Source organism: Acomys minous (genome assembly GCF_964271855.1).
Source record: "Acomys minous genome assembly, chromosome: 6".
Lineage (NCBI taxonomy): Eukaryota > Metazoa > Chordata > Mammalia > Rodentia > Muridae > Acomys > Acomys minous.
This window is the reverse complement of record NC_140487.1, coordinates 53,858,247-53,883,009: the sequence shown is the minus strand read 5'-3', so window position 1 is coordinate 53,883,009 and position 24,763 is coordinate 53,858,247. Positions and strand designations below refer to the sequence as shown.

Here is a 24,763-nt window from a genome sequence, read left to right as displayed (position 1 = left end):
AATGCTTAAGGTCACTTGGCCAAAAAGAATTTGTGCTCCGCCTTTCAGGCTGGGCCTGACTTATTCTACAAACATCGTTGTCAACGAGACTGCAAATAATTCGAGTGATCTTGGTGTAGAGTAAATAATGCCTAAGGATGTCTCTCTTTAAAGAAGAAATGGCATTCGTGTTTAAGAACTATACAGTTTAAAGTTCCTAGTTCTACACGGTTGCCCATCGGAGCGGATTAAAAAGAAACTGGAAATCACCAAAGGATGAACTCGAGATTAAAACGAATAGGGCACTAAGCAAGGTAAGCCATTCAAATAAATAATTAAGTTTCATTATTTACTAAACCTGTCAACCTTACATTAACGAGGGAGGGGAGGGGAATGCCCACACTTTAGCACTTCAGAGTGCATTTCCCTGACACTAACATTTGGGTTGTATCCTGTGCTCCCTTCTCAACATTTAGCCCATGATCAACATGGTTATTTTTTTGTTTTTTGTTTTTGCTAAAAATCCTGACAACAGCGCATTTTCACACTTTCGTGTGGGGAAGCTTGTGAAAGGTCTGGAGATTGTAATTTTTAACAGGACCACAGGTGAAGTCAACGCTTCCAGTCAAGAGGCCCAACAGTGCATCCGGAAACGCACCACACACTTGCCTCATCCGAGGATTCCCGGCAACAACCCGGATCATTCTACACTGTCAACCTTGAAATAGAAAACCGGGACTCCTGGAGACTAGAATCCAGGGGTGACCCGTTACCCGCCTCCCCCTCCGAGCCCCTCCCGCCAGCCCCACGGCGCCGCGGCCAAACCCCGGCGTGGATTTGGGAGCGTGCGCGCGGCGCACTGGGCATGCGCGAGCGCGCCGGGGGCGGACGCTGTAGGCTCAGTGGCCGCTGTAAGGGCACCGGCGATCGCCGCCGCCACGGGGGCCGCGCCTCCCTCGGCCGGCTCTGACGGCCGCTCCGCCCCGTCCACACCGATCGCGCCAGGCGCAGGCGCAGACCCCCGACCCCGGAGCTGCTCCCCGGCTGCTGTCGCGGTGACCCCGCCCCCGGGCCCAGGATGTGAGGCCGGCCGGGCATCCCCGCGGCGGGCCGGGGCGGTGAGGGGCCCGCGGGCGCCATGGAGGGCGTGCTGTACAAGTGGACCAACTACCTGAGCGGTGAGTGCCGGCCTCGGTGTGTGCGGTGCGCCGGGCGGCGCCCTCCGCCGCCTCGCAGCCCGGACCGAGATTGGGGGTACCGGGTGCAACCGGCAGCCCGGGCCCGCAGCGGAGGGCCAACCCTAATCTCGCGAACTGGGCGGGGGGCGGCCTCGCCTGGGCCGCAGCCCAGCTTGCAGGGTGCCGAGTGAGTCGTAGCGGCCCCTGGAATTCTAGAGTCTCCATTCTGACTCTCTTCCCTATACACCTTCAGGGTCATCCCCCTGCAGACCGAGGTAGCGGAGCACTAGCTTCTCAGTCCAGCGCCCCGAAGTGTGCGCTGGCGTTCGGCTTTTTCTCTCCGAACATTTCTTTTGTTTCAGAACTCTTGTCATAAAAATGAATGCCGATATTAGCCGTGTCCTCGTCTTGCCCAACACAATAGCTTAAAATAGCACCCTGCCCCCCCCCCCCCTTTCTAGCTCTTGGGAGCACTTTTCAACTAGCCAGAAGTTAGAACTCTTCCTTGGCTCTGAAGATGGTTCTCAATGAACATTGATTTCCTCCGGCCAGACCGTATTTTAATGAGCTGTGCCGGGTGCGGTTTTTAAAGTTAAACTTTTTTTTTTTATTATGGAAAATGTCGGTGGGAATGCAGAAACCAGAAACACTCCCAGCTACACTTGGAGTTTCCCTAACCTTTTGATGAGACAGATCTGTTGTAAGGACAGATGTATGTGACTGGGAAGAGCTGACACCGTAGCTTTGAGGAAGTCACAGCACCACCTTTCAGGCGGAAGTACACCTGTCAGCATGTACCTGAAATCCCTCTCCGGAGTAGTGGAGTAGTTAGCACCTAGTTACTTCTTTTTCCATGAATCACTAGCTGGGGGGAGTGATGGGAGGTGCTTCCCTTAAGACCTGGCCTTCATTTCAAGGCTCTTAAGTGACGTCAGCAGAGGGGTGCGGGTAGGTGCGGGTAACTCAAAGCTGGGCTTCAGTTTGTTGAATGCCTGAAGCTGATCAGCATGCTGCTTATCTGAGAGAGGGCTGGACCAGGCCGTTCTTTTGAGGTTGTCCTAAACTCTAAGATGTAGGTGAATGTATCTTGGTTGTAAACCTTGAGTCAACTCCACCCCTCTCTGTCACCCTACTCTGCAGAACACTTTCTTCTCCTGCCCCACCTTAATTTTCTTCTTCCTTTCTTTTTTTTTTTTTGAGGGGTTGTTGTTTGTTTGGTTGGTTGGTTGTTGGTTTGGTTTGGTTTTTAGTTTTTTGAGACAGACTTACTCTGTCTGTAGCCTTGGCTGTCATGGAACTCACTCTGTAGTCCAGGATGGCCTCGAACTCAGAGACCTGCCAGCCTCTGCCTCCTGAGTCCTGGAATTAAAGATGTGCGCCACCGTAGACTACCTACCTTCCCCTCCTCTTTTTGTATGGAAATTTTTGGTAGTAAAATGCTCCCCCCTCCCCCACCCCTATCTTCTGTACCCTTCATTTCGCCAACATTTCTTCAGCAGTCGTTGGTGGTTGGATACCGTCTGTTTGGATGTTGTCTTACAGGCCGCTCGCTGTTCAGTGAAGGCTGTCTTACCGCTGGCTCCTCTTGGGGATATGCTTAGAATTGTGGGTCGGCCAATTGCCTTTCATTAGAAAACGGACTTACTTTGGAAGAGAATGGCGCTAGCTTAGGAAGATCCCGTGGGTCCCTGTTTCCTCTGCCTTCCTTGGCTTGTTGGTTTTCCACAGGGAGCTGCTGGAAAGTGAGTGGCAAGCTTCGATGGAGACACTACTGCTTTTTTCCCCCCCCTTCTGGAGCTTTTGCTTTTAAGCTACTATTTTCTTAGTTCTTGGAGAATGTCGGACAGTCAGTCTTGCTCTTGTTCATCTCTCTTCCCCAACTCCCCCTCTCTCCACCCCCTCCACCTTCACTCCACACCCAACTTGAAGTCCTCCCCCCCCCCCATCTTCTCCAGCTCGAGTTGCTCAAATGCTCTTGGGAGTGGGGCCTGCCGAGGATCACACCATTAAAGATAACTGTCCCTCTCCCAGCAACTATCAAATGGCAGGAGCCCCTCCCCGACGCTGGGATTCTCTCTGGCTTGGGCTTGCACAAGTCTCATGCCGGTTGTCACGATCGCTGGGTGCGCATGTGCAACCGTGCTGTAGAAAACGCTTGTTTCCTTGATGTTACCTACCACCACCCCGAGATCTTACAATCTTTTTTCACCTACTCTTCCACTAAGATCCCTGAGCCTCGGGAGTAGGGTGTGATATGTTTGTTCCCATTTAGGACTGAGCCCTCCGCGGCCTCTTATTCTCTGCACATCTAGAGTGATGAGAAACCGTCTCTGACAAGTATTAAGCATGCGCTGATCTGTGGGTATAGAAATAAGCCATCAGAAGCAGGTTTAATGCTTCGTCTGTGTAGCACAGTAACAGCATCGGGCTCTCCTTGTGGAGCGATCACATATTCTTGACCCTGTCAACAGTACCAGGAATGGATTATCATTTCATAGAGCAGGCTTTAGATCCAGTCGAGCAGCGGTGAGCTATGTCTGTAATGTTCATGCAGCTGTGTACCAGGGAGCCTATCTTAGCAAGCCAGTCGATACTGTGGCCCGTAGGGGTCACAACTGAGTGGTATTGATGACCGTTTCTTTCCCCTACTAGCAGACATAGTACCTTCCAGCCCTAGGAAAGCTAGCCAATTAGGGATGAAGTGAGTCCCAGTTTGATTACTCTGTGTTCTGTGCCTCAAATATGTGGCGTATGAAGCTTTCTTTAAAAGCTGTTTTTGTTTATAGTTTGCATATAGTTACTTGAAAATACATATTCCTGTCCAAGGTTTCTTTCCTTCTGAATTTTTCTCCAAAATAGCTCATAACCTATTCCTTTTATGTAGCTTGTGCATTTAACGCTTGTGAAAAGCTTAATAGAAAGTTCTAGGTGTCTGGCACAGGATGTAGTGGTGCACACCTTTAATCCCAGCACTGGGGAGACAGAAGCAGGCGAATCTTTTAGACTTCTGAGACCAACCCCGGTCTACTTAGTGAGTTCTAGGACAGCCAGAGCTCCATAATGAAACCCTGTCTCAAACAAACAACTGAAAAAAATGAGGTGTCAAACTTGAGTGGAAAACTTCAGTCTATCTGTTGGCCCATTGGATCTTTGGAGAATTATTAATTTCTTTTTTGTGGTACTGCGATCACCCCAGGCTTAGTGTTCCTGGGCACATGCTCTTACCACCTGTAACCCTGATGATAATTTAATTTTCCACCTGCTTGTTCTTAGGCACTGTGCTGAGAACAGAGGAACTAATGTTAAGCAGGCAGATAGCTCTTCTGCCCGGCTTGTGCCTATGGTCTGGCCAGTTAGAAAGATTGGAAAAGTAGTTAGAAGCAGGCTTCACATGAGTATAGTGGGCTTGGAGACCTCTGGGAGGTTAATCTGGGTTGTTGAGGAAAAGTAGAGCCAAAAGGTTGAATCAGTCTAACTAGACATGTGGGCCAAGGCAGTGGTGGAAGAATTTGTGACATAGGAGTGCTTGTGTGAAGGCTTTGGAAGTCTGTGGAAAGAGGAGGATCCATCTCACTGAAGACAACAAATATGCCAGAGAGTTTGGGAAACCTTACCCTAAGTACAGTGGGGTGGTGTGTGTGTGTGTGTGTGTGTGTGTGTGTGTGTGTGTGTGTGTGTGTATGCTCTGTTTGCAGCGTACAGAGTTTTCCAGTTACAGGTCAGGGGCCATAGCTCCTACCATCCAAAACAGATCCAGGTGTTCTGGTTCCGCCATGCATGCTGGTGGCACATGCCTGTACCTAATACTCAGGATGCTCAGACACGGTCGGCCGCCTGGGCTGAGTAGTAAGGCCTTCTCTCTTTACGTGTATCTCCTCTGCACTTAACTGCGTTCTGACAAACACTGTGGTTATTTTTATATCTCTATTACTGAAAGTTTCTCAGATCCTGAGAAAAGCATCTAAATTTCTAGCATGAATGTGGTTCGAGAAAGCGGGAACAGAAGAAGAGAAGAAAGGGCCGTTTCGCTCAGTTACCAGGCGACTTCAATTCTTGTGCTTCTTCAATGAAAAATGAAAGAAAAATGGAAAGCTCTCGGGCTCTCTTGCTCTTCGAAGTGCAGAGTAGTGGGCATTCAGGATTCAGGGATTTGTTGAAATTTCTTTTCAGATGTTAGGAAAATAAGTTTTGGGTGTTTAAAAGGAATCAAACCATATGAACTGAGACATGCACTATATATGACTGCCAGGCACTGTTTTCTTGCTATTCATGTTTTTTAGGACCTAAAGTGTTGTCAGTGTCATCCATGCAGGGCTGTGGGGTAGGGTCAGTGAGAGCTGGGCTTGAACAGCAGCTCCATCACTGCCAGTGCCCGTCACTTGGCAGATTTTTAACTTTAGTGTCCTCCCCCAAATAAAAAGGATGTGATTTTCCAGCTTCATTCTAAGACTACTACCTAAAACACATCAGTACTTACAGTGTGCACCTGCTGCTCTAAACTTTCTGCATCTGAGCCTAATAGCGCTTTGAGAAGCCTTTTTTCATCTCCACTTTTGAGATGAAGACATTGAATCACAGCGTTGGACTGGGCTTAAGGTCACACAGTTAATGCATGGCTCCGGAGTCACTGCTCCATTACATAACACTGTCAAAGGTCCCTCCTGCCTGATCATTACATAATGCTTGCTAATTCATAATATACCTTTATTTGAAGCGTGTTTGACCTAGAATGCAGGGCTATTTGACAGGAAGAGTTGAGGAGTGAGGGAAGCTTGAGGGTGGAATTCCTGCCCAGTTAGCAGACAGGAGGGCCACGGCCTCAAGCTCTCACCATTTGCAAGCTGCTGCAGCTTCTTCAGGGCTTAGGGCACAAACACAGTGTAGCACTGCATTCCAGAAACAACAAAGCTTGCATCATGCTGGCCAGGTGGCTGTAGTGAAGAGCCCAGGACTGCACTGTCACAAAAATGGCTCTTACCATGGACTTTTTATGCTGTGCCCAGAGGACATCTGGGACATGGTGACCCACAGTGGGAGACATGGTCTCACAGCTACTTGTTCATGTTCTCTGTTGTCATTGTAACATCCTTATTGAAATAATAATTCAGATAACTTAATGTTCTCCCATCTAAAAACAAGTCAGTAGCTTATGAATGTACACAGAGTGCAGCCATTACTACCATCAATTTCAGAGCATTTTCACAACCCTACTCCTCCTGCCCTTAGCAATCTCCATTCCATTGTATAGATTTGCCTAGTCTAGCTGTTTTCTGTGTCAGCTACTTTCCTTGTCATTGACAGAATGTTTCTGTCAGCAGAAACGACTTAAAGGAAGAAGGATTTATTCTGGGTCACAGCTCAGGGAACACAGTCCATCATGCCTACCAAGGCATGGCAGTGTGAGCAGCCCTGGCTGTGGCAACAAAAGTATGCAGCAGCTGGCTACATTGCCAGGCAGTCCAGAAGTAGAAAGCTTGAATTGGGAGTGGAGCTGGCCTGTAATCCTCAAGCCTCGCCTCTGTCAGCTAGGTCCCGTCCAAAAGGTTGCACAGCCTCCCAGACAGTGCGAGCAGCTGGATTCTGACTGTTCAAGCAAGTCCCATGATTTTAGCATATTTTTGTTTTGGTTTATTCATGTTGAGCATGTATTGATTCATTTCTTTTTTTATTATTAATTTATTCAGATTACATCTCAATTTTTATTCCCTTGCTTGTCTCCTCCCATTCCTCCCTCCCTCCCTCTTTCACCCTATTCCCCTCCCCTAGATCTGTGACAGAAGGGCACCTCCTCCCCTACCATATGGTCACAGCCTATCAAGTCTCATCTTGGTAGCCTTCCTATTCTTTCTCTGAGGGCTACCAGGCCTCCCCACCAAGGGGAAGTGGTCAAATATGGGGCACCAGAGTTCAGGTCAGAGTCAGTCCTTGCTCTCCACACAGATGTGGAGAATATCCTGTCCATTGGCTAGATCTCAATAGGGGTTCAAGACGTACTGTATGTATTGTCCTTGGTTGGTGCAGTAGCTTGAGCAGACCCCCTGGGTTCAGATCTACCCATCATGATGTTCTTCTTGTAGGGTTCTAGGACACTCTGGATCCTTCTATTTCCCTATTCTCGCATACTTCTCTCATCTAGAGTCCCAATAGGAGGTCCCCACATCTATCCCAAACTCCTGGTAAGTGAAGACTTTCATGGGACATTCTTGTTGGGCTAGTGTCCAATTATAAGTGAGTATATACCATGTGAGTCTTTCTGAGTCTGGGTTAACTCACTCAATATAATCATTTCTAGTTCCACCCATTTGCCCACAAATTTCAGGATTTCCTTGTTTTTAATAGCTGAGTAGCTGGAGAGATGGCTCAGAGGTTAAGAGCACTGACAGCTCTTCCAAAGGTCATGAGTTCAATTCCCAGCAACCACATGGTGGCTCACAACCATATGTAATGAGATCTGGTGTCTTCTTCTGGCTTGCAGGCAGGATATTGTATACATAATAAATACAGAAATCTTTTTAAAAAATAGCTGAGTAGTATTCTATAGTGTAAATGTACCACAGTTTCTTTATCCATTCTTTGACTGAAAGACATTTGGATTGTTTCTAGATTTTTCCTATTACAAATAAGGCTGCTATGAACATGGTTGAACATGTGTCCTAGTTGTGTGATGGAACATCTTCTGGGTATATTCCAAGGAGTGGTATAGCTGGGTCTTGAGGAAGCCCTATTCCAGTATTCTGAGAAAGCGCCAGATAGATTTCCAAAGTGGTTGTACAAGTTTGCACTCTCACCAGCAATGGAGGAGTGTTCCCCTTTCTCCACATCCTTTCCAAATGTGCTGTCACTTGAGTTTTTGATCTTGGCCATTCTTACTCCTAATAATACTCCCTGCATACTGTGTTTCACATATCTGTTCAGTAGGTGGGCGCTGGGATTGTTCATCTAGAGGCTATTATGAGTAATATTGTAGGGAACATTTGTATGCAAATTCTTCTGTATAGATATCTTTTTCTCTTAAATGTATATGACTAGAAGTGTATTTGTTGGGTTGTACAATAATTCTTTTAACAATTTGTGAAACTGCCAGATTGTTTTCCAATCTTCACACCACTTCATATGGTCACTAGCAGCCAGCATTCAGTTTCTGTACATTATAGCTAATACTTGTTACCTTATTTCATGGTATACCTAACTCTACATAGTGTGAATTAATCTATGATTCTAATTTATACTTCAAAAACTATAGCTGATGATCTTCTTTATATTTGCTTATAAGCCATTAAGAAATGTCTATTTGCCAGGCACGCCACACACCTTTAGTCCCAGTACTCTCTGGGGGGCAGAGGCAGGCAGATTTCTGTGAGTTCGAAGTCAGCCTGGTCTACAAAGCGAGTCCAGGACAGCCAGGGTTACACAGAGAGACCCTGCCTTGAAAAACCAAAAAAGAAAAAAGAAAAAGAAAAAACTTTTGCTCACTTATTAATTGGGTTTTTTCTCCATATATAGTGGGGTTTTTGTTGTTGTTGTTGTTTTGTTTTTGGTTGGTTGGCTTTTTGTTTTCAAGACAGGTTTTCTCTGTGTAACCCTGGCCATCATGGAACTTGCTCTGTAGACTAGGCTGGCCTCGAACTCAGAGTTCTGCCTCTGCCTCCCAAGTACTGGCATTAAAGATGTGCGCTACCATTGCCTGGCTCTCCTTATGGAGTTGTAAAAAGTTCTTTATCATGGATGTTAATTACTTTTTAAAAATTTATTATAATTTATTCAGATTACATCCCAATTGTTATCTCTCACTTGTACCTTCCCATTGGTTGTTCCCATTCTCCCTCGCTCCTCCACCCTATTCCCCTCCCCTAGACCTCTGAATGACTTGCATCTCCTCCCCCACCATATGACCATAGCCTATCAGGTCCCATCAGGATAGCCTGCATCCCCTTCTTCTTTGTGCCACTGGGCCTCTAAATTTTTTTTTTTTTTACTAGATGTATAGCTTTAACTATTTACTCTGTGTGGTTTTTTGTTTTTGTTTTTGTTTTTGTTTTGTTTGATTTTAAGGAGGTCATTGATAGCACAAAAGTTTTAAAATTTCATATAGCCTTTTTTCTCAGATGTTTTCTTCTGTATACTTCTGATAGCGTAACTATTGAGACCAAACCCCAGATACAGTTGTATTTTCTTTATAGTTTTTGCCATTCACTTAGGTCTCTGATTAACTTGGAATTAACTTTTCATGTCTAAAGTGAGGTTTGGTGCAACTTCATTCTTTCACATGTAGATATTTAATGATGAACGTTTACACATGGAATTTTGGGTTCAGTGAAAGGGTGTGTTGTTCAGTTCTTGCTACTGTGGTGAAATCCATGTGATAATTAACACTATAAAGAGATGGCTTGGAGGCTGTGGTCTGTGATCTGTTGTCTGGGCCTTGGGGGTAGGTAGCACTCATGGTGCAAGCATGTGGAAGAGCAGAGCACTTACTTCACAGCCAGAAAACAAAACAGAGCAAGGAGATTTCTGGGGCCCCAGGGTCCTCCAAAGAGACATTCCTCTGTCCTAGAGACTTCCCACCAGTAGTGCCTCCATAGCATGGCTCCTTTCTCTAGGCATCTAGTTGTGATAACAAAATAAGCAGAACAGTATGGCTACTGGTGTGTGGTGGTGATCTTTCCTCAGAAGTGGCACGCTTTGACTTTGCTGTATGATGTGGCTGGGTACCTTGGATCTAGAGTCTTAGATCTGTGAACTAAAGAAGACTGGGGATCCTTTTTCTCAGATTGCATTCTTGGTGTTTAATCCTTACCGTTTCCTGTTACCCATCACTTTTGTTTTATTCATTAGAACCAGATTTAAGGTAAACAGCTAAACAAGCTATGGGTTACGCTGCATACAAGACAGAAGAATAAGGTAAGTAAGGTGCATCCAAATGCCACATTGCCTGGATGTTTTCTTCAATCCTGTGTCAGGCTTGTGTGGTGTGTTGCAGCACACAAAAAGATAGAAAAATGGAAAATACTGCTACAGAGAGCTAACCTTCCTCAGTGTTCTATCATATCATAGGAAGCAGAATATTTACTTGAAAATCACTTCATTTCCTCCAGCCAGAAGTATTCCAAGACAAGAAACTGCCTTTATTTTTAAAACTCAGAGAAATGATGTCTTAAATCTTTCTTCAATGCTGTTGCTCCCTTTACATATTTTTCATCCGAGAAGCCTTACTGAACTTGAGCTGCTCATCCACGAAGCCCTCTGAGAGTGATGGGGCCTCTGCTTAGAGCAGAAGGAGGTCTCTGTGCCCAGGAGGCTGTGCTCTGCGGAGGACCTTCTCAATCACGGAAGTTCACTCCCACTTCAGTTTGGGTTTGGACGTACAAGTTTTCAAATGGCTGCCCCAAGGCTGTGTGACTTCTCAAGGCATGGCAGGTCACATTGTGTTTAGCTTCTCTAGAGAAAGCCAGGTGCTACCTCTTACTCTGGTGTCTTACTGAGATTTTAACAGGAATGCTGGATTACCTCTGACAGGGGGGACTGTTAGCATTTGGGGCCAAGAGGTTGGCATTGCAAGTGACTTTTGCTCCTGCCCTCTGTTGGCCTGTGTTCACTTCTTATATACAGAGATCAGATCTTCTACCTGTGAGGCCAATGTAAGCATCCTGAAAACAGGAAGGAAAAAAACAGAGGAAAGTATAAAATTAGCTAAAAGAGACAGACACATTTTTGTCAAGAAAAAAAATGTTAAGAACTCCCTTTTAGCAGTGATGAAGGAAAAGCTTCTTGGAAGAGGTAACATGGAAGAGTGGGTTGGCAGAATTGGTGTGGGCATAGGGAAAGGCAGGGGACATAAGTCATCTTCAAAAGAGAAAACAGGACCAAAACCATTTCGTAGTGAGAATTTTCTGTTTCTTTAAAAACACAGAAATGTTTATAGGAATATGTTTTTTGTTTTCATCTCAGGTGTGAGTTATGGGGCTACTTGAGATTGTCCACAGCATCTGGCTATAATTTGCCTCATGCTCTACCAGGGCCATAATTTTGCCAGCTGCAGATAGTTTCTGCAAGTATATGACATTTGGAATTCTGGGGACTCGTGAGAGGGCATATAAATGCTAGGGCCCCAGAGGGGCTGCAGCAGCTGCTCCACCTCCTGATGCTGCTATTGTTGCTGGTTGCTGTTGTTATGGTATGTTGCGGTTTGTCAAGTGGTTGTGCACAAAAAGATGAGAAGAAATGAAATACCCTGGCAGGGAAGACTGAACTGGCCCCTAATCAGCACTAACAATAGTGACCCCCTCTTTCCCCTCTATCCTTCTGTCTCTCCTACCTAGTGTTGAAGGGTTGAAAGGGTGGAAAAAAGAAAGGAACCCACAAAGTAGCAAAGGTCAGCTACACCATATTCTTTTCCAGAAGCAGAAAATAGTAGAACAGTATGAGGAGAGAGTTAGATTATTAAACCAAGAAGCAAGGTGTGGCATTTGTGTGGTAGGCAGTCACTCAGGACTTCCAGTAGGAAGAGAACGTGGGTAAAGACATTCTTCAGGAAAGATTAGCCTGGCTGGACATGACAGTGGAGTTAGGAGAGTGAAGTGGGGAGAAGGGGAGAAAGGGCACTGATGTGAGCCAAGGCTCACATGATAACTTACAGACACAGTGAGCCCATTCTACATTACTATCCTGTTGGTGACCTCACACACCATGTCCCAGGGTCACACAGTGGAATGCTGAAAAGTCATATATGACTATTGAGCAGTGACTGGCCTGGAGGATGAGGCAGACTTGATTTTTCAACTTGCAGCTTCAATGGTGATACAGACCTGTTCAGAAAGACACCAAGTGAGAGGGAAGATGATGTGCTCAGCTTGGTAGGAAACCTCGAAACTGTTTAGTTCACTCTGCCAACTAACTGGAAAAGAAGGCGCAGAGCAACTGAGAGTTGTGCAGTAATGACTTCTGCATGTCAGAAGTGTGAGCTTGGGCCAGAATGTTCCCACCTTCGTCTGATAGTACATGCAGGAAGCATGTGATAACATGGTAAATACAGACGCAGTCTGGTTGCCCAGCGTACACAAGAGAGGTACGTGAGAGCAGACTGTAACAGGGGGCTCCGTAGAGTTTTGTATAATTGTGATAATACTTAGGTCCTCAATACCTGCACCTCCACACTCTGCAAGCCTGTCACTTTTTGAAGTCTGGGATCTTTTCTCTAGATCCCTAAGCCTGACAATTATAACTGCTAAAAATATGCTCTGTGGATTAATTAATGTTCACTAAGGAGCCTGTAATTTAGCTAATCATAACCTGTTACGACGAGGGTTGTTTTTCTCTCTTCCCTTCTTCTCAGTTACTGACTGACCTAGCACAGGAGCCCAAGGCTTTGCCAGCCACCTCCTGTGTGAGATGTTGAGGTATAGGTGGACTCTGAGGAGATCAGGTATGGCTGTGTACCAGGCTAGATGTGGCAGTCCACCAAGGATGTGAAGTCAGGATTACTTGGTTGAGATCAATAAATGCTTTGCCTCAGTTTAAAATGACTCACTCTTAATTCATTTATATAACATAAACAATATATGCTTGTCTTAGTTATTGTTCTGTTGCTGTGAAGAGACACTGTGGTGATTTGAATAGGTCATGGCCCCATAGACTCATGTGTTAGAATGCTTGGCCCATAGGGAGGGGCACTATTAGGAGGTGTGGCCTGTGGACGAAGGGTGTCATTGTGGGTGTGGGCTTTCAGGTCTCCTATGCTCAAGCACCGCCCAGTGTGGTACATAGTCCATGCTGCCTGTGGGTCAAAGTAGAACTCTCAGCTCCTCCCACACCATGTCTGTCTGCCAGCTTCCCGCCATGATGATAATGGACTAAACCTCTGAAACTGTAAGCCAGCCCCAATTAAATGTTTTTCTTTATAAGAGTTGCCTTGGTCGTAGTGCCCTTTCACAGCAGTGAGGCCCAAACTAAGACACCATGACCAAAGAAACTCTTGTGAAGTAAAGTGTCTACTGGGGTCTTCAGAGGGTTAGTCTGTTATGTTAGCATAGAGCATGGTGGAAGCAAGGCGGCGCACATGGCAAGAGTTCAGTACCTGAGAGCAGCAGGCAGAGAGAAGCACTGGGCCTGGGGTGAGCTTTTTGAAACCTGTAACCCCACCCCCAGTGACACACTTCCTCCCTCAAGGCTGTGCCTCCTAATCCTTGTTTAATAGTTCCACCCCCTGGGGAATAAGCATTCAAATATATATAAGCCTATGGGGGCTTTTTTTTTTTTTTTTTTTTAGGTTTTTCAAGACAGGGTTTCACTGTGCAGCAGCCCTGGCTGTCCTGGACTCCCTTTGTAGACCAGGCTGGCCTTGAATTCACAATGAGTGATCTGCCTGCCTCTGCCTCCCAAGTGCTGGGATTAACGGCGTGGCCACCACACCCAGCCATGGGGGCCGTTCTTACTCAAACCACTACAATGCTATATTATAACATGGATTAAAAGCACAGAAATTATAACTTTTTATGATGAAAGCTAAATTTTGGCTTACAACTTCAGAAGGTTTGTCAATTCTATATGAACTTGAATTTCATTTTATTTTTTAAATTTGTTTACTTGTTCTTATGTAATATTGGAAAAGTTGAATTTTCTGTTCCTCTCTGTTGAGAAGAGAGATTTGCATGTTTTGAAGGCTTGCAGCAACTGCTACAAAACATTCAAACTCATACAGAAGTTTTGTGGAAAAAGCTAAAACTGAAGTTAGTTAAGGGGGCTCAAGTGGTTAGTTAAGGGGCTTTGTTCCTTTTTTCAAACTATTCATTGCAGTCATTGGGCTTTCCTTTTATTGATCAAAAAGCACATTTCCTTCACTTTTTTTCTACTTTAAGCTTAATTTTCAAGGAAAGGGTTTAAATGCCACCCACCCATCCCCCCGCATTTCCACACAACAGCATTTCTTGTGAATTTAAAAATCCACAATGAATTGTTTCCTGTTTATGGTTCTTCCTGTTAATGGTGAGATTATAAACACTTGGTTCCCAGTAACATCTTAATTGGCAGGTTTTAAGAAAGATTAATTATTTATTATTTATATAGTATTCTGCTCACATGCAGAGGAGGGTACAGATCTCTTGTGAGCCACCATGTAGTTGCCGGGAGTTGAACTCAGGACCTTTGGAAGAACAGCCAGTGCTCTTAACCTCCAAGCCATCGCTCCAGCCCTTGGCAGGTGTTTTTAAGGTACTCTGATGAGTTGATAGGCAGAGTGACTGATGTGCTCAAGCACCCAGATTCTAAAACTGTGGGTCCCAACTTTGTACAGAGTCATATAATTGAATATGAGGGCTTGCAACAAAAGTGGAAGGGTTTTTACCCACAGTGATCAGAATCAAGTGTGTTTTCCTGTGTTGCGTGGCAGAACTCCATTCCAGCTTTGGTTCTGAGCACACATGTGCATTTTGCACTGTGCGTGTTGCTATACCACGCGCTGCCTGCAAATGCTACCTGAAGCATCTTGGCCTAGACTTAAAAATAGTGTGCTCAAGAACTGGAGTGCGCTAACTAGGCACACCAAGTTGGCTGTTCTTTAGGAATATAAGGGATGGTTGCTGGGGAGGGACAGTCACACTCCTTTGGGGACCTGGCTACTGCTAGTTCCCCAAGCCTCGGTGGCTGGCCCCACACCTATGCGCATGTGGGAAGCACCATGTGGACTCTGGGGTTATCAATAACAACATTAAACATGGAGGGCATGAAGTTGGGAGGAGAACGTGGTAGGAACAGTAAGGGGAGTTGGGAGGGGATGATGGTGGATATACACTGTACAAACACATGAGAATTTCAAAGAATAAAAAAAATAGAAATATATAGTGGTTTAATTCTTTTCCTACTGCTATTCATTCCTCAGCCTGTATGTCTCAAATTACTATTATCTTAGAATATTTTGTTTTATTTTTTAATTTTATATTTTACTGTATCATATTGCCTGGGTATGGGTATTCACATGCATACATATCTGTGCACCACACACATGCCTGGTGCCCAGGGAGGTCAGAAGAGGATATCAGATCTCCTAGGACTGGAGTTCGAAAGGGTTGAGAGCCTCCATATGAGTGCAAGGAATTGAACCCAGGTCCTCTGGAACAGAAGTCAGTGCTCTAAACTGCTAAGCTGTCTCTCTAGCCCCCAATTTTCAGAATTTCTGCTTGGGTTTCTAATATGGATTTCATAAAGTCCATTCAATAAATTTTGGCTTGGTAGGAGAACAGATTTTTTTTCTGAAGCAGGGTTTCTTTGTGTAGCCTTGGCTGTCTTGGATTTGCTTTGCTAGGCCAGCAAGTTCCACCTGCCTCTGCCTCCCTGAGTGCTGGGATCACAGGCGTGCACCACCATGTCAGGCTAGGAGAACAGACTTTTCAACAATGTCTAAAATAAAAAAGAAAACAAAATACAGCAACTAGTCAAATGGCCATGAGTTTTCACCCCAGGCATAGCACTCTTGCCAGGGGGCATCAAAAGAGTGTTGTCTGTCTTTAACAATACTGTCTTAATCACTAAAAGATGCGAAGCTCTCCAAATATGAGGAAATTAAATATTACACTTCACTGTAACATAAACCAGATCAAAGGGAACTCCTCAGTTAAGTTGGACACTACGTTTAGGTTAGAATGAAACTTGTGGACGGTGTGATTCAAGTTTGAATGAGAATGGCCCCCACAGACTCATATTTTCATGCTTAGTCCCCAGTTGATGCACCAGTTAGGAAAGATTAAGAGGTGTGGCCTTGGAGGAGGCGTAAGGTTTCAAAGCCCAGGTCCAGTGTCTCTCTTTCTCTGCCTGCCTGCTGCCATGCTTTCTGCCATGGTGATAATGTACTAACCCTCAGAAATTTAGCAATCCCCCAATTAAATGCTTTCTTTTATAAGAGTTCCCTTGGTGATTGTGGTTCTTCATAACAATGGAATAGGAAAGAATTGACCAAAAAATCTGGGAAGGGACAGAGTATTTTCCCCTTTACTGCTGTACATTTGTTGAAACTTGAAATATTTATAAATATTTAGAAAGTTGTTCACATGTTCATTTAATGAGGTGCCCCCCTCCTCCAAGTGGCCCAGATGAGCTCCGTGTCATATGCTGTGCAGTGTGCTTGTCTCCACACATAAGGACATGGCTCACATGGTTTTCTTTAGTTTGATTCTTTAAAGAAGTAAGAACATTTGTGTTTAGAAATTCTGATTTTAAAGTGGTGATTCTGTTAGAATATTTAGTGTAAAATTAAGATAAGAAATACAAATTTATATCCAGATATATAAATGCATATTTGAAGACAATTATAATCATTGAAAATACATATTGTATTCAATGTAATTGAGTTGAAAAGCTTTTAGATTAAAGAGAAAGCTTATTTTAGCCAGGTATGGTGGCCACTATACAAGGCAAGGCAAAAGGATCAATCCATGGGGCTTGCTTGACATTTTGAGGCAATCCTTACCAGTACAGCAGGCCCCTGTCTCCCAGAAAGAGTGAATTTTCAAAGAGTTGTGTGATGATTAAGTGTAGAAGAGCATCTCCTGTGTGAGGAAGGGACAGCGGACTATAGTTTGGAAGTGATGGTATGTAGTTATTTAGTTTTTTGTTTGTTCTGTTTTGTTTTTGAGACTGAGTTTTATTTTGTAGCCCTAGCTAGCCAGGAATTCATAATGTGTACAGGCTGGCCTTGAACTGACAGAGATCTGCCTGCCTCTGCCTCCTGTGCTGCTATGCCCAGCAACTTTAACAAAATTTTAATGTTATCTTATCTCTTTCAGAGTACATGTTTTATACTCTGTTGAGCTGTTTCTCTGAGAAACTCATTTGATGTTACCATACATTGGTCCTAGAATTCCATTTTCAAATTGTTCATTGCTTCTATACAGAATTATAGTTGATGTCTGTATGTTGAATCTTGCTGGACTGGCTTATTCAAGCATATCTCTAAGTAGACTGGATTTGCTTTTTTCTGTTTCACATGGATACCTTTTGTTTCCTTTTTTCCACTACCCTTCCTAAAGCCTCCAGTGTTCAGTAGAAATGGCGAGGGCAGGTACCCTGTCTTGTTCTGATCTTGGGGGGCCAGGGGTGGGGGAAGCCTCCTGTCTCTCACTGTTGGGTGTGTTACTTGTGGGATGGACCTTTCTAGTCCTAGTTAAGGATTTGTTTGTTTGTTATTTTTTTTAACCATGGAAGGACTTTAGATTTTGTCAAGTGTTTTGGATGTTTGGTGAGGTGATCCTTTAGAACTCTTATTTGAAGAAAATCCTATTCAGCCAAGCTTGCAAAATACAAGAACAAAAAATAAATAACAATAACAATAATAAAAATCAGGACACTGATTCTCACTTATCTGGAAGTCCAGGAGTGTCTTCTCTTTAGGCACTACATGCTGGGTGAAACAGCACTCAGCTTTGCCCTCTTCTCTCTGCCCCTTAAATCTTCTACCTCCTTTCCCCTTATATGATAGTCATGTACCAAGCAAGAATCCTTCAGGTCAAAGAAAAAGAGACAGTCTCTGGTACTTTCTGTCTTTCCCTGGTCCTAGAAGAAGTTCCCAGAATGTTCATTGGGCCAGTTGTTCATTCTGGAACTCACTGAGGATAGAGTATGTGAAACTCCAGTTAGGTCTGTATCACATGTACATACCTGCTCTGAAGGTGGTCAGCTCCATCCAGATTACATGGCTGAGATGTGGAAGGGAATTTGCAGCAATAGAAATATGCAGGGTGAATGGTGAATTTCCGAGAAATAAATGTCAAGTGCACTTTCTGCAGTGATGTAATCCAGAACTATACAAAACACATAAAATTGACATTTCCATATTACTCCCCTCTGCAGTGTCATCTCTGGTGATAACAGAAGATATGAGCTAAAACTCTGTAGAGTTTCTTGGTTCATCCTTCAATGTGTGCAACTTGAAAACATGTCCCCCCCTTAATAGAGGAATGAGCTTGAGGTTGGACAGGAAGACGAATCACGGAATGCTACGGATCTGTGGTTTCTACACATCTTTTATTACCCTCAAATATCTCACTTCAGGCTATCTGCAGAATATCTTGAAACATGAAGTAGATCAGTGCCTTATCCATGCATCTTTTCTTGCATAGTTGGTCTCTGCTGGGCTGTGGTCCAGTTTGTCAGCACTGTGCATTAAAAAGAACAGTGTGTCCAGCACTAATCAGACTTTTATCACAGCATTTGATCTTGTCTAACCGGAATGGGGCTTCTTGATGTGTCTTTTGAGACTTAAGGAACCCCAGCTTCTAACAGCTCCTCTTTGTCACAGTCTCTGCAGTTCCAAGTTAAAGAATACAAGGGTGACACATTGAGCTCCCCTGGGTTAGTCAGACCTCCCCGTGGGTAAACACAGCCTACAGGAAGAAAGGAGTTGCTCTAGTCAGGTCACTGCTGCAGGGCTCTGTGGGGGAGGGGAGGGCTTCCAGAATTTTAGGATTCCTGTAAGATAAAGCTAGTTTAGTACATTCTTTTTTAATTTTAAGACATTTGGGGGTGCTTTTTGAGGCAGGGTTTCTCTGTGTAGTCCTAATTATCCTGGAATTCACTCTGTAAAGTAGGCTGGCCTCAAACTCAGAGATCAGCCTTGTCTCTACCTCCTGAGTGCTGGGATTAAACGTGTGTGCTGCCACCACCACCAGGCAAGACTTTTTTTTAAATTACAGAATCTAGAATCATGTTATGATTAGTGTTTTGTCTCTGTTTAACTGTCAGGCTTTTAAAAAGTCTGTGCTACATTAAAAATAGTCTTGAAACTGACGTGATACTTTACTGTCAGTTTGAGCCATAGGGGATATGTAGTTTGGATATGGAACATTCCTCAAAGGACCATGTTCTTAATTAAGTCTTGGTCCTCAGCTTCATACTGGTGGTGGGTGGCAGAATCTTTATGAGGAGCCTAGGAAATAGCGTTACTCCTAAGTAGTTGGATGCTGGTCCTGCCTCTTGCTACCATGAGGTGAGCATCTTGTACCACCATACACTCTTGGCCACTACCATCATGTTCCACTTCACCACAGCCCGAAGGCTGTGGAGTCGTAGTAGCCATGCCCTAAAACATCTGGTAATACACTAAGCCAATTTCTTTTCTCTCTGTAAGCTGATTTATCTTAAGATACTTGTCATAGTAAAGGAATGCTGAGGGCTTCAGGGCGTCAGACTTTGGGGTAACACTTTGGATGGGTCTAGAGTATTTTTACTTAAGATTAGCACTTTAATCGGTAGATCAGTAAATAGAATGCGCTTTAAATCGTGTTTATTAATCATCTAGCTCATTGAAGACTAGAATGAAATGCAAAGGCGGAGTAAGAAGGAACTCTTCTACCCAACAGGAATGAGCACAGTGGGACATTGATCTTCATGGATGCTTACTGCGTGGCCCAGCTTGCTCACTGTAGATGCTAGGATGTGCCAGTTCTTTATAGTCATTTATTTTGTGTGTCAATGTGTGAGGCTGTTGTTTCTTTTTCTTGAAGACTGCTAATGCAAGTAAGTCCTAAACTTGATTAAATAGTTATTGGATATGTCTTGGATGCCTACTGTTACAAATGTAACATATCCACACAAGCAAGAGTGGCAGGAGTTGATCTATAAGTGAAAAGATTGTTCTGTACCAGGATGGCTTTCTGGCAGCAGGGAGCCAAGGCTTGGCTTTTTTGCCCATAGGGTCAATATAGGAAGACATGATTTTCTCCTTAGCTCTATTGTCTTAAGTGTGTGCCTTGGTATACGTTTCTTTATCTCTGAATTGAACAAATTGGGCTAGGTGATTTCAAAGATGTCTTCTGTTTTCACATTCTGAGAAACTGATTTATTTGTCTCAGTGAGGGGGGAGGTGGTCTAAATAGTGGTCTGCACAACCAGATTCTTTTACAAAGGTGTAATGCATCAGTGATATCTGATGCCTGGAGAGCAGTGCAGCACCCAGAAGGGCGATGCGTTTACTAGGCTGCATTGATGTGGCCATCAAGTTTGTGGTTTTGTAGAACTTGATGTTAAGATTAAGATATGTCCTCCTACAACAGAAATATATTTATGAGTTAATCTCAAGAAGCTTTCTAGGATTGTGGCTGGTGACCATAGTAAGACCGTAGGGCTCCTGACAGTCAGTACAGGGTCTTCCTCTCTAGGCAGAAACTTCCCTACAGAAAGTATGGCAAGAGGAGCAGTTGTTTTAGTAGTTTTAGAAAAGAATGTTTATATTTGGTGAGAAAAAATATCAGATTTGGGCAGGATATTTCAGTTTAGTTATTATTGGAGAGTAGATGTTGAGAATTAATGTTCATCTACTTTTATTTAAAGAAGTAAGAGCTGTGTTTCCTGGCAGCCTGGGCCTTGTGGTTTGTAGAAAAGTAGGCCGTGGTGAGTGGTAGGAACCCTCACCTGCCCTCCTAACTCCTTCCCTTGGATTAGTGCAGACCTTTCCTCTTTCTCACAACAGTTTCCCTGGGGGAAACGAGGAGGGATGGAGTGGCTTCAGGAAGTACAACTTTCTCCCCAAACACCAAAATAAACCAGTACTGTTTGGACATCAGTTGGTGTTTTGCCCACATTTTAAAAAAATTTTATGCATGTGAATGTTTTGCCCGCATATATGTTCCTGTCCATTGCCCACAGAGGCCATAAGAGGGCATTGGATCCTCTAGGGCAGTTGTTAGTCACCGTGTCAGTGCTGGAAACCAAACCATGGTCTTCTACAAGAAGCAGCAAATGCTGTTCCACTGAGCCATCTCTCTCACCCCTAATGACATGGTTTGTACAATCCCCAGGGATCCACAAGTAGTTAGCTATGTCTGCCCCACAACCTTCTCTCTGAATGCCTCAGCCGTAGTAGAGTCACATGAGAGGAAGGTAATGTGGCATTTCAAAGAGGAAGACTATACCTAACAGAAGCCTGCACGTGCTCCCCCTCCCCTTCCCCCCTCCATCCCCCCCTCCCTCTCCCCTTCCCTCTCCCCCTCCCTCCCCTCTCCCTCTCCTCTCTGTCCTCTCTCTCCCTCCCCCCCCCCCCCCGTGTGTGTGTGTGTGTGTGTGTGTGTGTTGTTTCCACATATAAGTAGCAATAGTCAGTGAGGGCATTTTATCAGAAGATGAAGCTTGATTCATAACAAATCAGTTTGGTTTTCCTGGAATTGCAGCCATGTGAAAAGACTAGCTAAGATGCTTGCTTCTGCTATACGTAGATTGTTCCCATTCCCTGATGCTGAAGAGGTTAGAGCTCATCCTTGAGGGTTTAGAGTGCTGTGCTTTGCTGAGCCAATACTGAATGGTTAGAGAAGTCTATCCTAAGAGCTTTGTGCTTCTAGGCTCATTAGTCTAGACACTGCATGCCCTTTCCTGAAAGGTCACTGTAAGCTTTGTTACACAGTTTCTAAAATCCTGCTAATTGTTAGACAAGGGCAGTGGGTGTGTGATAATAATAATGTTCAGGACAGAGCTTGATTGGTCTTAGAAAAAGTAAGAATAACAGATAACTAGAACTGTGTTTAAAGGGGAAATGAAAATAAAATCTTGTGTAAATCCTATTACATATCATCGTCACTTTCTTACTCCTGATAACTTCCTAACTCATGTGACTAAAATATATACACCTAGGACTGTTGGTTTTGATTTTTACAAAACTAGGATCAAATGTACAAGTCTTTTCTAACCTGCTTCCTTTTTAGAAGCAATGAAAAGGTCCTTGCCTCTGGGACTTGGTACCCTACATCATTAGTCGTATTTCTATGCCTCAGTTGGCACATAACACACCAGCAGTAATTGAGCCTGGCTTTTGCTCTGTTTTCAGGTTGGCAGCCCCGATGGTTCCTTCTCTGCGGGGGAATACTATCCTATTATGATTCTCCTGAAGATGCCTGGAAGGGCTGTAAAGGGAGCATCCAGATGGCGGTCTGTGAGATTCAAGGTGAGCGACCAATCAACATGTATCTTTTATTTTCCTTTTAGCTCCCTAGAAGAATGAAAAAGCACTGCTCCTGCAGTACACACCAGGATACAAAGAGAGTTGTTCTTGAGAGAAGCCTTTGGAAGAAACCCAAAACCGCCGCCAGCCTTTTCAGGGAGGCTTATGACCTGGCCAGAACAATGCGAGCACCATCTTCACACTCGATGCTGGTTCTTACCTGCTCACCTGGGGCCAGTGACTATGTGCAAGGCTTTAGTGATTTTACTGTAACATCAAGCACTTTTGTGTTTAAATCAGGGGAGGCATACACACCCATCTGCCCACTCCCACCTTCCAGTCAAAATAAGCAAACACCTACAAGGCTGACCAACAGTCTTTACTTCTTGGCTCTAGATTCTTGAGACAGTGAGATGTGTGGCTAAAGAGAAAACTATTAGATGAGCATTGGAGAGGGCAAAGAAGAATGTGTTTTCCTAGTGTATTGTGTGAAAGGGTTCTAAGGCAATACCACACTTTGGTCTGACTGCTCCAGGGAAGTAGAAAGGGGGAAATGTGTGCTTGATTGTTTCCCAATAACTCCAAGGAGGTAAAGATTGTATCTTTGTTTATTATCAGGTATATTCGTCTATTTTCTGTTGCCATAATAAAATACTCAAGGCTGGGTAATGCATAAAGAAAATAATTTTATCTAGTTAATAATATTGGAATATGAAAGTCTAAATAGAAGAGTGCTAACTGGTTAGGGCACACTGGGTGAATCATACCAAGGGATATGACATCATGATGATAGATTGTAGGAGAGGGAGGTATCACAGAGGGAGCAGAGAAACCCGAGAGGAGCCTTTGTTCCTGTGTAATGACCCCCCCTCCCACAAGTACTAATTAGAATTAGAAAGAACTGCATAATTACCTCCAAACAGTGACCTCCAGTGACTTCCTACTATGGTCCTCATAAAGGTCCTACACCACCTAACATCAAGCCCGCAGTGGAACCAGATCTACCCTCGAACCTGGAGGTTTCAATTTTCTTGTGTGAGCATGCTAACTTTTTGAGCTTAGCACACTTTATACACTCAGAAGGCCAAAGAGAGAGTCCCGTTCCATCCTGATAGCAGGTCCATTGGATGACTGTTTGGGGTAGACAGTGGCTGCAAGGTCTTGATTGATGCCTTGAAGCCAGTTGTAGGGTCTTCCTTCTTTTCTTAACCTTTTGTTTCAGAGCAGCTGGCTTCCACCCCTTGAGTGCTAGGATTACAGATGTGTGCCACGGCACCCTGTAAGGTTTCCCTTCTTGATCAGCAAAGCTATCTAGAACAGAAAAATGAGCAGAACTCGGTGTCACTAGAGAGTTGGTGAGGACTGGCACCTTTCAGAAGAAGCTTTCAGGAGGCTGGAGAAATGGCTCAGTGGTTATAAGAGTACTTGCTTCCCAGTAGTGGGGATGGATGCCAACACCCACATAAACACAAGGCAGGCGTCTTGCATACTCCTGTAACCCCAAGTCTGAGGAAGAGAGAGACAAGAGGATGTCTGGTCCTGCTGACTTGCCCCTTAGCTGTGAGAACACATGCTTTGCCTCCAAAGGAGTAGCTGGAGAGTAGCTGGAGAGTGAGAGAGTAGAAGAGCTGGCCTCTTCTGCTCTTGGCACATGCACAGACACACATGCACACATAAACACCTAGGTAAGTAAGTAATAAGTCATAGCAAAACTAAACAGGAAGCCGGGATGGAACTGCCCAGACCGTTCTCACCATGTCTGACCTCCTTCTTCCTTGCTCCAAGTTCATTCTGTGGACAACACTCGCATGGACCTGATCATACCTGGGGAACAGTATTTCTACTTAAAAGCCAGAAGTGTGGCAGAGAGACAGCGGTGGCTAGTGGCCCTGGGGTCTGCCAAGGCCTGCCTGACAGATAGTAGGACCCAGAAGGAAAAAGGCAAGTATTGATGGTCCCCTTGTCTGAAAACCTTGGGAAGTACCCATTGCTATCTCTAAGCTCCCTCACCCAGCTATTTGTATCATTGAAATGCTACATATCTAAGCAGAACTTACCCCAGGGTTTCTACCTAATTCTAATTCTGTTTTTTGGCATGGTAGAAAACTTGAAAACTTTGGAGCCAGAAGCACCTGGGTAAATGATGTTTCAGTCTTCACTGACTGTATAAGTCACTTAGTTAGTTTTTCTGAGCTTCGTTCACCTCATCTTTGAAATGCCAGTATTTCAAAGTGATAGTAAAAACCATCAAAGTGATGGTGTCTGCCATGGAAGGATGACTGTGAGGTCTGGTGATGACATGAAATGCTGTGAGTACAAAGAGTAGGTGATCCAGAGAAGCCTAGGATCAGGGTGTTCTGTGCAGGACACACCTGCTTTCCACCACTCCCTAAGGTGGGTAGATAGTTAATTGCCAGGGTGCTGCTGCACACTGCTCAATGACGTCATTTGGTCTTCTGAGCACCATGGTGGACCTTCTTTTTTACACTAGGATCAGAGTGTTGAGGCTTACTTCCTGGCCCCTAATAACTCCTGTCATAGCTTTACAAGCCTGTGTGCACACCTGAGGAGATTGGCTGCAATGAGGGAGCCTTTCATGTGACAGATGGAAACGTTCCTAACTCTTGAAGTAGACCCATAAAATGATGCTAAATCAGGAACAAATTTTTGTAGCTGTTGGCTTGACTCCGAG

General features: G+C 44.5%; 1 protein-coding gene across 1 annotated transcript in view; it reads left to right on the top strand.

Annotated features, from left to right (window-relative positions):
* Positions 1-860: 860 nt before the first annotated feature.
* PLEKHA8 (pleckstrin homology domain containing A8) overlaps positions 861-24,763 on the top strand; it is a 50,308-nt gene continuing 26,405 nt past the window's right edge. Inside the window, exons 1-3 of the mRNA XM_084787797.1 lie at positions 861-1,157; positions 21,958-22,074; positions 23,857-24,012. Coding sequence (XP_084643923.1) covers positions 1,118-1,157; positions 21,958-22,074; positions 23,857-24,012 — 313 coding nt within the window. The 5' untranslated portion in view covers positions 861-1,117. The remainder of the gene's footprint in view (positions 1,158-21,957; positions 22,075-23,856; positions 24,013-24,763) is intronic.